At 48.3% G+C, this 16,389-nt stretch overlaps 1 protein-coding gene and 1 pseudogene across 1 annotated transcript; both read left to right on the top strand.

Annotated features, from left to right (window-relative positions):
* Positions 1–1,022: 1,022 nt before the first annotated feature.
* LOC136539917 (putative ubiquitin-like-specific protease 1B) lies at positions 1,023–6,331 on the top strand. Its single transcript, XM_066531900.1, has 9 exons — positions 1,023–1,653; positions 2,015–2,094; positions 2,184–2,277; positions 2,390–2,488; positions 3,363–3,455; positions 3,551–3,670; positions 4,852–4,955; positions 5,593–5,665; positions 5,849–6,331. Exons 1-9 carry the CDS (start codon positions 1,141–1,143, stop codon positions 5,909–5,911), a joined length of 1,239 nt encoding a protein of 412 aa, XP_066387997.1. The 5' UTR covers positions 1,023–1,140; the 3' UTR covers positions 5,912–6,331.
* A 1,237-nt stretch (positions 6,332–7,568) lies between these two features.
* LOC136539916 (protein kinase PINOID-like) lies at positions 7,569–8,959 on the top strand (annotated as a pseudogene).
* Positions 8,960–16,389: the final 7,430 nt, after the last annotated feature.

Here is a 16,389-nt window from a genome sequence, read left to right as displayed (position 1 = left end):
CTTAGTTCATTTCAGAGAATCACTTCATAGAATCAGCAGAGAATTACTTCTCTCTGGAAACTTTTTGGCAGAGCTCCTGCTAAATTCAGCAGAGAATCAGCTCTGTGAGCTGTGCCAAAGGGGCCTATATATATTAATTTGAATTCAGAGCGTGATCCTACATACTGCAGTTTGAATTTCCAAATAGAATATGAAATCATCAATCACGTGTCAGTTCCATTAATCACATCAGTAGCTTCAGGTACATTGAATTGGCCGAATTAATAAATGTTTTGTGGTTTTGTGATTTTCTACACAAAGACTCAATGTGCCATCCTTTGAGCAGTTTAATCCCGTCAATTCCCACGTATTTAACTCCCTGATTCATAATCACAACAGAGAGTAAGAGGGTCACTTACGTCTTCTTCATCAGTGCCTTCTCAGCATACCTTTTCCACGCAAACCTCTTGCCATCGGCACCGAGCAGCTACACCATCACGAAGTCAAGCGAGCATCACCAACACTCTAGCAGAACAAATAAAACACCATATAATGAAAGAGGAGGAGGCACGATTCCACCAATCGGGCCACGCCCACCAGCAAGGCCGCAACGCACCTTATGGGCCTGCTGTTAGAGTTTTTTTTTTTTTTTTTTTTTTTTGAGATTGGCCTGCTGTGAGAGCTTATTCACCTCGCGCTTGCGCTTAGTCCGTCGTCCTCCGCCCATGGCGCTTCTGGTGCAGCTCTATGTAGTCGTGATCACCAGCACTGTAAAATTCAAAAAAATATCGGCAAAAATCAACCAGAAAGGTAGTTCATCTTCCAGGTCGGATTTGACCGGCAATCACGAGGACTTCGGACCCAAGCGGGGAGGAGCGGACGAAGCCACGAGCCCACGAAGGAGTGAACGTTGAGAGTCGCGTGATGTGATGCATGGGCCGGGCCTCACGGGCCGTTTAGGAAAAACTTTCGACCCTCTCCATATACGAGGACCTATTTGTAATTTCCCAATTCTCGAGTCGAGTGGGGAAAAAAAGCATCGGGTGCCCGTCGTCTCCTCTCCCCCCCCCCGCCGGTCGCCTTCTCCCCTCCCCGCGAGCTCGGGCTCTGCTAGGGTTTGCGCTCCGGGTTCTTCCATGGCCTAGCCGTCTCCTGCTGGCCATGACCGCCTCGACTCCCGCGTTCTTCCCCAACCTCCGCAAGCGCCACCTCGACGCCTCCCCCCTGCCCCGCCACTTCCACGGCCCGCAGAGCCACACCCGCCTAATCCAGCGCCTCCGCCGCGGGTTCTTGCTGCTACCACCGGAGGCGAGGTCCTTAGCTTTCGACATGGGCAATTACATCTCCAGCGCCTTCGGCAGGCCCAGTGATGATGGGCGGGGGCTCTTCAGTCGCTGGGTCCGCAAGCGGCAGGATCTCACTGTGGCCATGGATGAGGAGGCGGGGACTGGACTGCCTTTTGTGGACCGGCGGAGGGTTACGGATCCGAGGAAGGTTACGTTGGAGGCGGAGGCGGTGAAGCCTCAGCAGTGGAAGAAAAGGGTGCCATACTACAAGAAGGCATACGAGGCGACGACACAGCACAATAGTAGGTTGGAGGAAATAGGGATCGACATGAAGTTCCAAGAGGAGAAGCTTTCTGAGATACGGAAGTCAGACAAGGCTGTCAAGGAGGTAATTTGACCCTTTTATACTCTGCTTTGCTATTGTCATGCTAGGTGACTTGGAAGAAAAAAAATGAGTGATCAAGTTTCCATCTTGCACTGAATTAATGGGGCTTATATGAAATTGGTGTTCTGGAATAGAAAATTCAATGAATTGCTTTGAAATGGTCTCTAGCGGCAAGATTGAACAATTCTATGATTAAATGGTCTTTTAATTGATAAATAACTTAGAAGAGGCATGAATGATATTTTTTAAAAGGCTTCTGTGAAACTGCATGCCTATATAAAAAGCTACTGACCATTTTATGCACATATTTGATGGCAGCTCTGCACCAATTTTCTATGCTTTATCTAACTACTGGCTATTCTAGGATCTGTCTGAACTATTTAAACCTCTCACTGCTGAGGAGGAAAATGAAGTTCATGACTGTTTCCACAGTAGAGGCCCGAGGTACTCTTTCACGACCCTGCTTGCATGTTTTTAAAGCTTCCTAATATACCATATAAGCTTAATTGAGTGCCCTGGTTTCCTCATTTCAGTAGCAAAGTTCTAGTGCTGCATGAACCATCTAACATTGAGATTAGCAAAGAGAAATTCCAGTGCTTGAGACCCCGTTGCTGGTTAAATGATGAGGTCATACTCCTGCTGTATATCCTAAACACACTTCACTAATTCTATCCTTCACAAATGTGAGTGATTACATGTCTCCATGCTTGATCATGATAAATATTTCTTATACTTGTAGGTTATTAACCTGTACCTTGAATTGTTGAAGGAGAGAGAGAAAAGAGAACCAAAAAGGTTTCTGAAATGCCATTTCTTTAATACATTCTTTTATAAGAAGGTTAGATTGTATTCTTCTTTATGCTTCAATTATTGCATCTGCAGGATGTTTACATCTCTTTTCCATACTAAGATTGGCATGTGTTTGCATATATTCTCCCTGTTTTTTTGTTTTTTTCTTCATGAACTAGACGTTGAATTGTTGATTTGAATTTTTCAGTATTAGTTCTTATATAAGAAATATAGATGACATAATCAAGTTTGAATGGTAGCATATCATAGTTTAGTTTTGTGGTGGTTCATATATTACATTGAGTATTAGTCCCTCTTATTTATAAATGTGTGGATATTGTAGCGCTTGGAGAATTAGTTGTCAAACCTTTGACTGCTAATTTTGCACAAATCCATATCAGTAACGAACTTGCATTACTATATATACATGGTAGTTTCTATAGTTTTAATGTGACCGATCTATAATGGTATGTGGTCGTTATAATTAGGAAAATTGGTTACATATTTGCCATGGTGGCACACATTTGTAGATATAGAAATTAGATATAACTGCCCTCCTGAATCTCTGAGTTGTTTGCCACTTTGCCTTCTTGGTTCCTTAGATTGTATTATCTACCCAAACCCTTTATATTGCATTATTATTACTTGATTTGCCTTCTTGGTTCCTTAGACTGTACTATCTTGATTTGGATTTTTGTGTGGTAATGTATACCGATGTATTTGATGTATCTTTGTTTTTTTTGTTTGGGATGAAATCACATTTTGGACCTCTCTGTATATCAGCTATATTCACTTTTGTTTAAACCCCTTTCCACTGATGACATGGACTTCTGCCTTGCAATTGTGTGTTTGATTTTTATTCATGGACAAAATTTGTCACCCTATGAATGTTGATCCTTACTGACTTCCTGAATGTTGCTCAGCTTGCTTGTGGAAAAAATGGCTATGACTACAAGTCTGTTAAAAGATGGACCTCCCATAAGAAGTTGGGATATGAACTCATTGAATGTGATAAAGTAATGTAAATGTTACATTCTTTTTCTTTTGTTACATGTTCCCAACCTTGTTTGGCTTGCATTTATCTCATTGTGCTTTCTGAATTTCTTTATAGATATTTGTCCCTGTGCATAAAGATGTACATTGGTGTTTAGCAATTATAAACATGAAGGAAAATACGTTTCAGTATCTTGATTCCCTTGGTGGCATGGATCATAATGTACCAAGAGTACTGGTAAGCATAATTGATTCGTCCAGAATAAAAATTGGCCTAAAAATAAATTCCAGCTTTGACAGCAAGATAACTGTGCCCATTAGATCTTATATCCTTGCATGCTAATTCTTTGAGGAAGTGTTGTTAACTACACAGCTATTGTTCCTTATGTGAGCATTTCTTTCTATTAATATGCATCTCCAGTCCTCGTTAAAATTGGTGAATTGCTAGACTTAGATGGCTATGGACTTTGGCACATCTGTTATGCACTTTCACATGGTCCTTGAGACCTCTAGTTCAGGGTGGGCATTCGGTTTTAACCGAATTTTCGGTCTTTTTTTTTATTTTAGTTTTTACAAAATGAGAACTGAAGTTGTGCCCGATGACCGAAGGACCGACCCTTCGGGTACCCGAGCTATTGGTTCAGTTTCTCGGGTTTAATCGAACAACACTGAGAAGCAAGACGACGTGCAATTTGCTCCCGTCGTTGTCTCCTCTAGATTCACAGCATTCATGTGTGCCGTCTTCACCTGAATCCTGTGCTGCTGCTGCGGTCCCCTGGGCAATGCAATGCCGCTACATTGTGCTGCCTGTTGGTGCGGCGGTGCCCCTGTGCTGCTTGCCTTTCAAGGCTGCCCCCTTGTGCTGCTGCGTGCTGGCGTCGTTGCGCACCTGCGCCTAGCCGCCGTGTGCTGCTAGCTTGCTATGGATCGCTGTGCTGCTGGGGGCCTGGGGCGGCAGCATTGTTCACCTGTGCCCCCGCTCCCGCGTGAAGGTTGGCCCTCATGTGCTGCTGCCGCTCAGTCACAGGATAGGCACGGGGATTGATGGATGACAGGATGAGGGCTCAGCCTGCCTGACATTGGATTTGATGCTTTGAGATAGGGACAGCAGGTGATATACGAGGGATAGATATTGGAGATCAGGTACTTCGGTGTTTCGGGTACTCGAGACAAGGAACTGAAAAATGGATTAAAAGGTCGGTCTATGGAAACCTGTGACTGAATTGAAAACCGAGGACCGAGAATTCGGGTAGTTCGGTCTCCGTCTCGGGTTTATTTGCCCAGCCTGACCTCTAGTCCTTGTTCTCCAACCCAATCTATTCTAAATCAAAGTAAAAATTAGCTGGGTATGTTGGTAGGCTTGTATGTTAAATCAGCTTGGTGAATTAATGGTGTCATACATGTGTTTTACATATGCAGGCTCGATATATTTCAGAGGAAGTGAAGGACAAAAGTAACAGAGTAATCAACACCAGTTCGTGGCATGAAGAGCTAGTTGATGATATTCCTTTACAGCAGAATGGGTATGTCATGCTTATAGTAATGATGTTTCTTTCCTTCTAACTCATGTACCGTTCAGTAGGCTAGTTAGTGTGTGGCTTCATTGCTTAGATAACTTCAACTTAGTGCAATTTTTATGAATTCATTCCATGTATTTGATGGAGCTATGGAATTTCTTCGCACCCATATAATTTAACTATACAGTCAAATGTGTTCGAAGCAACAGTATGGGTAGTTTTAAGTGAATAAAAACTTTTGATGCTGTTCCATTTTACTTTAGTCTTGTCATTTTCAGTATCTCATTTTTAGTACTGTCAAACGCATATAGTTTGAACTTGAAGGGGTTTTTTTCGCGCGTCTTCCTGAATTGAAAGGGGTGTGTGTGTGTGATTGTGCGATTACATTTTATTTATGAAATAGTAGTTCATGCTAAGATGCCTGCCACACCAAAATGTTTCCATACCTCCACTGAATGTGGTTTCTACTAGACATATGTATAGTATTTTCTGTGACCCAAGTACTAATAGGGAAACTTATGGAGTTGTGTTGCTGGAGAAAGATACAAAAATATAACTATATCTAGCACAAGTTTTTTTTTTTTTTTGGAATTGTAACATGTAATGGAAATGTAGGTGACAAAAGGACCTTTTCATGTAACAGGTGGGACTGCGGTATGTTTATGCTCAAGTACATTGATTTCCACAGCAGAGGACTGCCCCTGTCTTTTAGTCAGGTGGGTGAACATGCTTACTAAAAATTTAGCAGACTAGGTAGGCTAGCACTTAACCATGCGAACCTTTTACCTGCATGAAGATGCTTGTTTTAGTTATCAACATTGTATAACCACGTGCCGACCTGAAAGATGGTGTGATTATGCAGAATGATACTTACCCAAAAGAATTGTTTCTTTCTGCAGGAACACATGGAATATTTTAGGAAGAGGACAGCGAAGGAAATCTTAAGACTAAGAGCTGACTGATGGGATAGATATCCATCTCTTTTTGGAATAGAAGCTGACTTTTTGTACTGTGTTTTTTGGAATTAGAATAAATAAAAGCTGCTAAGTCAAGGCAATGTGCATTGTTGAGCGTGCTTCTAACCTGTATACCCTTTATTTGTTGTTTGTCACGGGGTCATCTACCTGAGAAGGTTGGTAATGTGGCCCTGATAATGTAAATACAATAGATATTCTGTAGAGAAATCTTGTTTAGGGATTTGGCTTGGAGAAGCTGTGAGGGGGAAATAGATGTAGCTACACTGATATTCGTTGTTGGTTATAGGTTGTTTCAGATTATTTTGTTCTAGGGGAATTATTTTGTAGCCATGGTTGTAATACTTGATATAAGTTACGTTTCAATCTCCTTGGAGAATAGGCCACCTGGTCATAAAAAACTTTATTGCAAAAACTCTATTGTTCAATGTTTTTTTAGGCGCTAGGCGGTGACCCATCGCCTAGCGCCTTAGGCAGGCCTAGGCGTTTTGACATTTTTTTTGTATCATGGTAGCACACCAAGTTCAGCTAAACACTTTTGACATTTTTTTTGTATCATGGTAGCACACCAAGTTCAACTAAACACTCTCGTCATTTATACAGAATATACAAGTAAAACAACATCAGTGCTCTAGTTTATGAAAAAACTTGCTGTGTTGAAGCAATAGCTCAGTTGGTAAGCTGAGACTTGAGCGGACGCCCAACAGGGCTGCAACCCAGTTAACTACTAGTACTACGAGCACAGCAGTACAACACAGCCGAGCAGAGGAGAGAGGAGCAGGGGGTGGGCGGACCTCATGTCCTCACCTTACCTTGGGGTTCCCGAGCGGCGGGACCAGGGGTAGCGAGAAGGTCACCACCGGTGGCGCCCCGCGCGAGGAGGGGCCGCACGGGAGCTCTAGGGGCGGCGGTGGGCCGGCGGGGAGGCCTGCACGGACGGAGAAGATGGCCGGTGAGCGAGCTCGGGTCGGAGGCAACGGGTCGACGAGCTCGGGTCGGAGGCAAGGGGCCGGCGAGCGAGCTCGGGACTCTCTCACTGTGTGTATCTCTCTCTCTCATCCTCTCTACCACCCGTGCTCTTTTCTTCCCGCGCGGGCGCTTCCTTTCCCGCGCACCCGGCTTCTCGCGTGCGCGCTCCCGCCTGCTCCCGCCCGCCAAAACGTGCGCGCGCTCCCGCCGCCTAGGCGCCGCCTCCTCCGCCTACTCGCCGCCCAGGCGCGGCGTAGGCGCCGCGGAGCTCCGCGGAGGCGCGCCCAACGCCTAGAGGTGCGCCTCACCCCCTAGGCCCCGCGGGAAGGCTCCACCTTGCGCCTGGGCGCGCCTAGGCGAGCGCGGAAACGCGCCTTGTCATTCATTGCTATTGTTGCTTTGGTAACTTTGTAGACGCACATGTACTATGGTGGCAAGTGCTTTCAGTGGTGAGCCAGCAAGCTAGGGATATCCACGACTATTCAGCATGAACGGCAACGCGGCAGGCGGGTCGCCCGACGTGGCAAGCATGGACGGCAACGGCAACAGTACTGCCAACGAGCCCACTCGGCATGAGCGACAGCGCGGCGGCAAGTGCGCCCGCCCGTCTAAAACGGACACAGATCGCGTGCAGTGCCTATTTACACTGCAAGATATGCAGTGGGCATATCTGAGCCATTCATCCAACAAGAAGCGGTTGGGATGGGATTGTCCGCACTGGACAACCAGCAACGCACACACGCCTTGCCGCGAGTGCACGAGACACACAGAGAGCGAGCTGCCAGCCGGCCATGGTCGCCGCGGTGCGCGTCGGGAACAAGCCGGGCCCTGGTCCGGGGCTCGCGATGCTGGAGGTGGTGGCGCCGAGGCCAGCGGCCGGGGAGGAGCGGCTGTCGGACGCCGACACGACGGCGTCGTCGACGGCCGCGCCCAACTCAGCCTCAGCTCGGCCAGCAGCGCCGCCAGCCTGCCGCGGTGCTCCAGCCTGTCCCGCCTCTCCTTCGACTGCTCCCCGTCCGCGGCCCTCTCCTTGGCGGCGTCTGCTGCTCCGGCTGCGGCGGCCTCCTCCTCCCCGTCTCCAGCGCCGGCGCGGCCGCACCGGTCCGGGGACGCGGCGTGGGCGGCGATCCGCGCGGCGTCGACGTCGGCCGCGGCGCCGCTGGGGCCGCGGGACTTCAGGCTGCTGCGCCGCATCGGCGGCGGCGACATCGGCACCGTGTACCTGTGCCGTCTCCGATCGGAGGCGGACGCGAAGACGGAGGCGGGGCGGCAGCCCTGCGGCTGCCTGTACACGATGAAGGTGGTGGACCGGCGCGTGGTGGCCAAGAAGAAGCTGGAGCGCGCTGCGGCGGAGAGGCGGATCCTCCGCGTGCTGGACCACCCGTTCCTGCCCACGCTCTTCGCCGACTTCGACGCCGCGCCCCACTTCTCCTGCGTCGTTATGGAGTTCTGCCCCGGCGGCGACCTCCACTCGCTCCGCCACCGCATGCCCAACCGCCGCTTCCCTCTGCCGTCAGCTCGGTGAGTGCTACCTAGTAGTCGTCGCGTGTCTTTGCGGCAGCACTGCACCTTATGACTATGAGTGCTAACGGCGGCGGCGCCGGTGCTCGGTGCAGGTTCTACGCGGCGGAGGTGTTGCTGGCGCTAGAGTACCTGCACATGATGGGCATCGTGTACCGCGACCTTAAGCCAGAGAACGTGCTGATCCGCGCGGACGGCCACATCATGCTTTGCGCCATGGGAGGTTGCACGGGGGCATGGGAAAGGCACGTGGCGCTGGCCTTCTTCGACGCGCACGCCTTGCTCGGTGTCGGCGCGGACGCCGTGATGCCTCCTGGAGCGATGGGATGAGGACGTTGGAGGACGGCAGCTTCTACAGGCACATGAGGAGCAGCATCGCCTCCACTAGCTGCGAGGAGAGGTCCTGGGCGTTTCATGGCGCGGCAGCTCGCCGACCTCCCTGCTCTCGCCCACCACCGGACGGCCCCGCCGCCTCGCTCTTCTGGATATATGGCGCCAAAGCTCTGGAGTTTCCCTCCAAGAACGCCCGGGGAGTAAAAAAGTAGAATCCCATCCCAACCGCTTCTCGTCGGATGAATAGCTCAGATATGGCCACTGCATATCTTACCGTGTAAATAGGCACTGCACGCGATCTGTGTCCGTCTAAAACGGCGGTGCGACAGCCTGCGTCCCTGGCATGCGCAGCGTATGCGACGGCCAACGGGCATGGTTTGTGGTCCTGCGTGAGGCACGTCGGCCAACGTGGAGGTCCTGCGACTTGGCCCTCCGTAGTGTGTGCGGTGTCCGATACTGTTCATGTATGCCAGCTTACAGCGATGCTCGGTTGAGTTTGGGGCTGCAGCGTGTAAGTGATGCCAGAAAAAGTAGCGCGTTCTAGCCATAGTGTGTGTCTATAGGAGACATCACTTCATGGGTCCCACAAGTGAGAGAGAAGGGAAGTAAAAAAATAGAAGCAACAGGCCATGCACAGTTGATGTGTGCCAGCTGAGGTAAATAGGAGACAGATGAAATACTATTTTATTTCTTGAGCATCGATTTGAAACCGGCGTAAATACGTGTTTTGCTCTCTGTTTTTCTGGAACCATCGACAGTTAGCCTATCTTGCTGTAATGTGTAGAGCGGTGCTACTTCTGGCATCACTCAAGCGACACATTGCATTATGGCGTGATGATTACCGTTGCATAGCCTACTAGACTGCCCATCCAGGCCCAGCGCGACCAGGATGTGCGTGTCAACGTGTGCAAGCACTGCTGTTTTGGTTCAATGCTTCATACGGGCCACGATTTTCTAGAGCTAACGATTGTTTTTGCTGCAGCATGTATCAGACATTCGGACTGGTCACTGCAGATTAGGAAACAGAGCAGTGTATATCGCGCGCCGCACTGCGTGAGTGAGGCTCGTGGAAAACGGATTCCCTTTTTATTTCTCACTAGTGGGCAGAGGTGGGACTTTTTTTAAAAAAAAATTACATAGTACAACGCAGATGTCCACAACACGTACGCACACTCACTTCTATAAACACACGTACATAAACCCTATCCTTATAAGCACCTTCGAAGGACTGAGCTGACAGATCTTGAGATTCACAAAGTCAAGGCGCCTCGCTGTCGACGGGGATGTCGCCTACCACTAAAAGCATAGCGTCGTTAAATCGTGAAATAAATCCAGAAAAATACGAGCACCCATGTCAAGTCGAGGACTTGAACCCGGGTAGCAGGTTCCACCACAAAGAGCCTAACTGACAGACCAATGTCCTGGGGGTTCCTCACGGGAGTTCTACCCAGATGGGTCCTGGGATGGTCCACAATCTGTTGAAGGACGCGAGGCAAGGTGGTGTGGACTTCAAGCTATTCTATATCAACTTAGTCGGCTTACTATGAAAGCTAAATTCTGTAATAGGACTAGGACTTTTCTCTTATAACCGACTAGGACTAGATACGTGCTCTTACCCTCGCCCCTGTATAAAGTGAGGTATGGCGCACCCTCTTGTAACCCTAACAATTATACAATTAATCCAACATAAAAGACTACACGTCGACTGGACATAAAGGCTATTACTCGATAAGAGGGCCCGAACCAGTATAAATCGTTCGTCTCTTTGCGTTTACTGTCGAGTTCTGCGTATGCCGAAGCCCTTCGAACATCGTCCCAGGTAATCCCGTGACGAGTTGTCGGTCATCAAACACCAACAGCTGGCGCGCCAGGTATGGGCTTTCGGCGACTTCGCGATCGAGAGCTCGGCGGACCTCGACAACATGATTTTCTCGGCAGGAACCACCTTCATCTTCAGCTCCTGGATCTGCAAGGCAGACGATAACAACAAGCTCCAGAGTCATCTCATGGAGATCCCAACGCCTCAAGCTTCACCAGATGTCTCGATGATCACACTGGATCAACTCACCGAGAAGTTTTCGCACCTCTCAATTTCCGATTCAACTCAAACTCAGGAGGTTACCATCAACCATGACTCCTGCTCGGACACGTCACTTTTGTTCGGGTTGGAGATCCCATCCGAAGTCCAACTTGAAGACCTAGTTCGTTTTCCACTCGAACTCAAGAATTCAGCTTCAATCTATCAAGATACGATAAGCTACCTCGTGCAATCTGAGCAAGAAGTCCCTCTTGCGGGTGCCCAAAGAGGATTGGTTCTATCCATCACACCTGAAGGAGGCATCGTCCATTGGCCAGGTGCTTGACCTGACACTTCGTTAACAGATCCATCTCGTCTAGTCGGCATGGTGGAGCTCTTGCCTTATCAGGATGGCAGCACTCTTCTAGCGGACAACAACGATCATGATTCTACAAAGATCTTGGACATTGCGACGACTACAGAATCTAGAACTCACTCGGTCATGAAGCACTCTAGAGAAGTCTTCATGGCTGGGCAACCACCTCAGATCCCTATGCCTAACCCACCAGATATCCAAAATGGAGAGGAAACCTTGTCCGACGTATCCCCAGACACTGTGCCACCCAGCGGAGAGACGGATGAACATAAGATGGCTAGGGAAAGGAAGAATAGAGCTCGACAGGCTCGACGTAACCGCGCCCAACACCGTAGGGAGGAGTGGCAGCGGTATCAATCGGCTTGTCAAAACATTGAACGATGACGCTTAGCTGCAGAGGCAGTGTATGAACAGTGTCTACGGGATGAAGAAGCAGAACGATAGTGCCAAGACCGTGATGCCGTCAGAGCCTCTACATCACGCAACATTGAGCCTAAATTCATGGAAGTAGCTGGACACAAGGTCTTTACCGCGCCCTACGCTAACGTCTATGCCCTGGTTGAGGAGATGGCGGCCATAGAGAACCCTACTCCAGTTCAGCAACGACTCAGTCATTTTAGAATCAATAGCCCTTCAGATGCAAGTTGCAAAAGTGACATCTCAAGCTAACCTTTCCCGATGACTAGAGGCACAGGCACCTGCCCACTCTCGTCTTGGACCTCAGGGTAACCAGAACAGGAATCAGGGTGCCGCGTAGTCAGCCTATCATGGGCACCAGTACAGTAACAAGGAAGGCAGAGGCGAGTCTGAGTATAGAGAAGCTGGTATCCCACTGGATAGGTTCCCATGTTTCTCGGATAGACTATTCATTGTGCGGATTCCCTATAAGTTTAAGTCGTCCAACCATACCAAGTACGACGGGAAGATAGAACCCAACCAATGGGTGCGCATCTACTCTCAGTCCATCAAGTTGGCAGGCGACGACGACATCAAAGTATTATATTTTCCCATGGCACTCGACACTGTGCCTCTCGCCTGGTTTGATAGACTATGAGCCCGCTCCATTAATACTTGGGGACAGCTTCAGTGTAAATTCTATGAAATTTTTTGTGGTGTCCTCACCCACCCAAGTACTCGGAACGAGCTTAGAACTTGCAAACAGAAACCAGATGAATCCTTCTAGCAATATTATCATCGCTTTGCTGAAATACGAGCCCAAGTCTTCAATATCACCGACAGGGAGGTGATAGATCACTTCACCAATGGGATAAAATACAAGTGTCAGCTTGAAAAATTCTGTGACGACAATCTAGAGACCGCTGAGGAATTCAAGCGTACAGTACAAAAGATGATTACATTTGAAGAGCGTACTCGTGAACAATTCCCACGTGGCCCACAAGACAAAGGTTACTACCCTAGAAGCAATCAGGGTGGATAATCCGCCAGAAATAGAGGACCCAACAACACCCTTGCTTCCATGGATAGGTCCAAGAAGTCTAACAAGAATAACAAGAAGTTCGAAGACCTTAAGAATTTACCTTGCCCTTTCCACAAGAACGCCAAGCACACGACGGCCAAAGTGCAGACAACTCCAAGAACTGGGTTTCTACGCCAAAACCAACAAAGGCAAGGGTATAACTGATAATAACAAATATGGAGACGACAACGCTAACCCTGACTTCTAACAGTCCAAGGGCCAAATCGTAGTAATCTTTGCGGGGTTACCGACTTCATCAAACAAGCGCTCTGGGAAGTTGGCTCTTCGGGATATCATGGTAGCAGAACCTTCAACACCAAAGTACCTTAATTGGTCCGAGTACCCAATCCAGTTTTCCAGGAAAGATCAATGGACTAGCATGACTAATGCCAGCCACTATCCACTTGTCCTAGGTCCAACAATAGTCGACATGATAGTCCCCAAGGTCCAGATCAATGGTGGCACATGATTGAACATAATATTTGCAGACACGCTAAAGAAGATAAGCTTAGATTTTACTAGCCTACTCACTCCCACTGATGTCCCTTTCTATGGGATAGTACCCGGTAAGGCTGCCATACCACTCGGATGGATCACACTCCCGGTAATGTTTGGCACCCCCAAATAATTTCTGAACGGAGTTCATCTAGTTCGAGATAGCTGACTTTGAATCATCATACCATGCTATCTTTGGTCGACCCGCTTTGGACAAGTTCATGGCCATACCTCATTACCCGTACCTCTTGCTCAAGATGCCAGGTTCCAATGGCGTAATCTCCTTCCAAGGTGACCTCAAGCGCTCATATGACTACGACATGGAAGCCATCCTGATCGCAGCAAGCCTATGAAGCACAGGAGATTGCCAACATTGCACAGCAGACTAAGCTGGAAGACATGGAGATTTCAACTAAGAAGACCAGAATCATTGCCCCACCCTCTAAGACGGATACCATCGAGATTGATTTGGGTACCGGTGATCCCTCTAAGACGGCTATCATCAGCGCCCAGCTCTCCAAAGAATAGGAACTCACGCTCACCAATTTTCTCAGGGAAAACAAGGATATCTTTGCATGGAAGCCGGCTGATATGCCAGGTGTTCTGAGAGAGTTGGCTGAGCACAAATTGGATTTAAACCCTGGCTCAAAGCCGGTTAAGCAATGACTACGATGGTTCTCACCTAATAAGAAAGCGGCAATCAAGAAGAAAATCACCAAGCTATTGGTAGCCGGGTCCATTAGGGAAATTCTTCACCCTGACTAGCTAGCCAATCCTGTACTCGTCCAGAAGAAGAACTCGAAAGAGTGGCACATGTGTGTTGACTACACAGATCTCAACAAGCATTGCCCGAAGGATCCCTTCGGCTTACCTCGCATTGATCAGATCGTAGACTCCACGGCCGGGTCAGCTCTTTTATCCTTCCTTGATTGCTACTCAGGTTACCATCAGATCGCCCTCTAAAAAGAAGATCAGAGCAAGATATCCATCATCACTCCGTTTGGTGCCTACTATTACACAACCATGTCCTTTGGGCTAAAAAACGTCGGTGCAACCTATCAACGGTCTATCTAGGCGTGCCTAAGCGAACAGATCGGTCATAATGTAGAAGCCTACGTGGATGATGTCGTCAAGACCAAGGATCCCTCTACTCTTATCATAGACCTAAAGCAACCCTTTGACAATCTTTGTGAGTATAAGTGGAAGCTTAACCCAACCAAGTGTGTGTTTGGAGTTCCTTCCGGACAGCTATTGGGTTTCCTCGTGAGCCATCGGGGTATCGAAGCTAGCACAAAACTGATTCGAGCAATCACTCAGATGACTCAACCTCACTGCGTCAAAGATGTTCAGAAACTAACAGGGTGCATGGTGGCCCTTAATCGTTTTATCTCGTGACTTGGGGATAAAGGTCTGCCCTTGTTTAAGTTGATGAAAAAGATGGACAAGTTTGAGTGGACAACCAAAGCTGACGAAGCCTTCTAGAAGCTCAAAGAGTACCTGTCCACCTCTCTAATTCTTACTCCACCTGAGAAGCATGAACCACTCCTACTTTACATTGTAGCTAATACTACGGTAGTTAGCACAACAATAGTTGTGGAATGGGCTAAAGAAGGGCACGTATATAAGGTACAATGACCTGTCTATTATATTAGCGAGGTGCTATCAGAATCCAAGGCCAAGTACCCACATATGCAAAAACTCCTCTATGCCCTCTTAATTACTTCACGCAAGCTACGCCACTACTTTGATGAGCACAAGGTAATAGTGGTATCCGACTTCCCACTTAGCGATGTCTTACACAATCGGGATGTAACAGGACGCATATCCAAGTGGTTAGTTGAACTCGGAGCTCAGAACATTGAGTTCATTTACTATAAGGCTATCAAATCTCAAGTCTTGGCTGACTTCATAGCTGAGTGGACCGAAGCCCAGCAGCCTACTCCAACAGTCATCCTCAACCATTGAAAGATGTATTTCGATGGTTCCCTCAAGCTAGGAGGTGTAGGCTCTGGCATTCTCTTCATATCTTCAGATGGAAAGCAGCTTAAATATGTCCTACAAATACTTTATCCTGCTACCAATAATGAAGCTGAGTACGAGACCCTCCTTCTGTTAGTTCATCAGCGGTTACCCAGGCTGGGTCCTCTAGGCCGGTGTACTCAAACCCATAGTGATTCCTCTCTTGCAGAGGTTGTACTTGGCATCTAATGAAGTTGGCAACTACTCTAATTCCACAAAGGCCTTGGTCCTTCATAGCTCGAATTTACTTGAGGAAAGGACGAATACCCTCAAGTTCCATCGTACTCAGCATCTCCTTATCCCAATGATTGTTGGGCACTAGCACGGTGTCGCTATGGACTTCTAGGGGGGCCACATGTTTTGCGCATAAAACCACTTGGCTCTCCAATTCTTCACAGAATCCACCAGGGTATAGTGGATATACTTGTTCTTCCTCCCCACGTGAAATTGAACATCAGCACCTCCCAAAACGCTAGGATTTGCTGCGTCCGAGTGCGCTTTTAGTTTTAAGAAATAGCATAAAAGAGTGATGGAGGGGGAATACCAAGGAAAGTTTCACAAAGATGAACAAAAATTGACAGATGTAGGATGGAGTTAGGGTTCAGATAGTTCAGGGTTATGCCATAATAATGCAAAAACCCATGTAAAAACAGACAAGCTGGCAACCCTAACCCATGCTGGATGAACAGAATAAAGAGCACAATTTCACCCAGCTCAAGATTGGGAATGTGGTGCTCACCAGGCGCCTTCCATTCCCCCCAGCTTCTGGTTAGGGAGATAGCCCTGATCACGGAGCTTCTGAAGGTGTTTTGGCTTTGCGCTTGGCGCCGGCCAGATCTGGGCGGCGGCGGCCATCTCCGGCACCTCCAACATCGTCTTCTCGACAACCTTCTTGCCAACAGTGCTCGGGTTCTTGCCCTTACCCATCAAGCAAAGCTCTTTTTTTAGATCTAGCATTTGAGGGAGACGGCGTTCACAGCAGGCATGGGGGCTTAAGCAAAACATAGAATGCGATAGAGGAAGAAGACGCACAGGGTGGTTACCTTTTATACAGGGATTCCACTACTGCACGGCTCGATAATCACACCAACAGGCGCGGCGTTTTGGTTTCCCTTCTATTTTAATGACGCTGCGCGGTTTGATATGACGGTTGCACGCCATTTCATGATTTCCCACACGTCAGAATGTGTTCAGACTTATCCGTTGGATTTCCTTCGTCCGGGTACCGGCCACGATATGACTGATATCTACACGGCCAC

The sequence above is a fragment of the Miscanthus floridulus genome, chromosome 2, assembly GCF_019320115.1.
Source record: "Miscanthus floridulus cultivar M001 chromosome 2, ASM1932011v1, whole genome shotgun sequence".
In the NCBI taxonomy this organism is placed as follows: Eukaryota; Viridiplantae; Streptophyta; class Magnoliopsida; order Poales; family Poaceae; genus Miscanthus; species Miscanthus floridulus.
The sequence above is the reverse complement of the archived record's forward strand: the minus strand, read 5'-3'. Positions and strand labels throughout refer to the sequence as shown.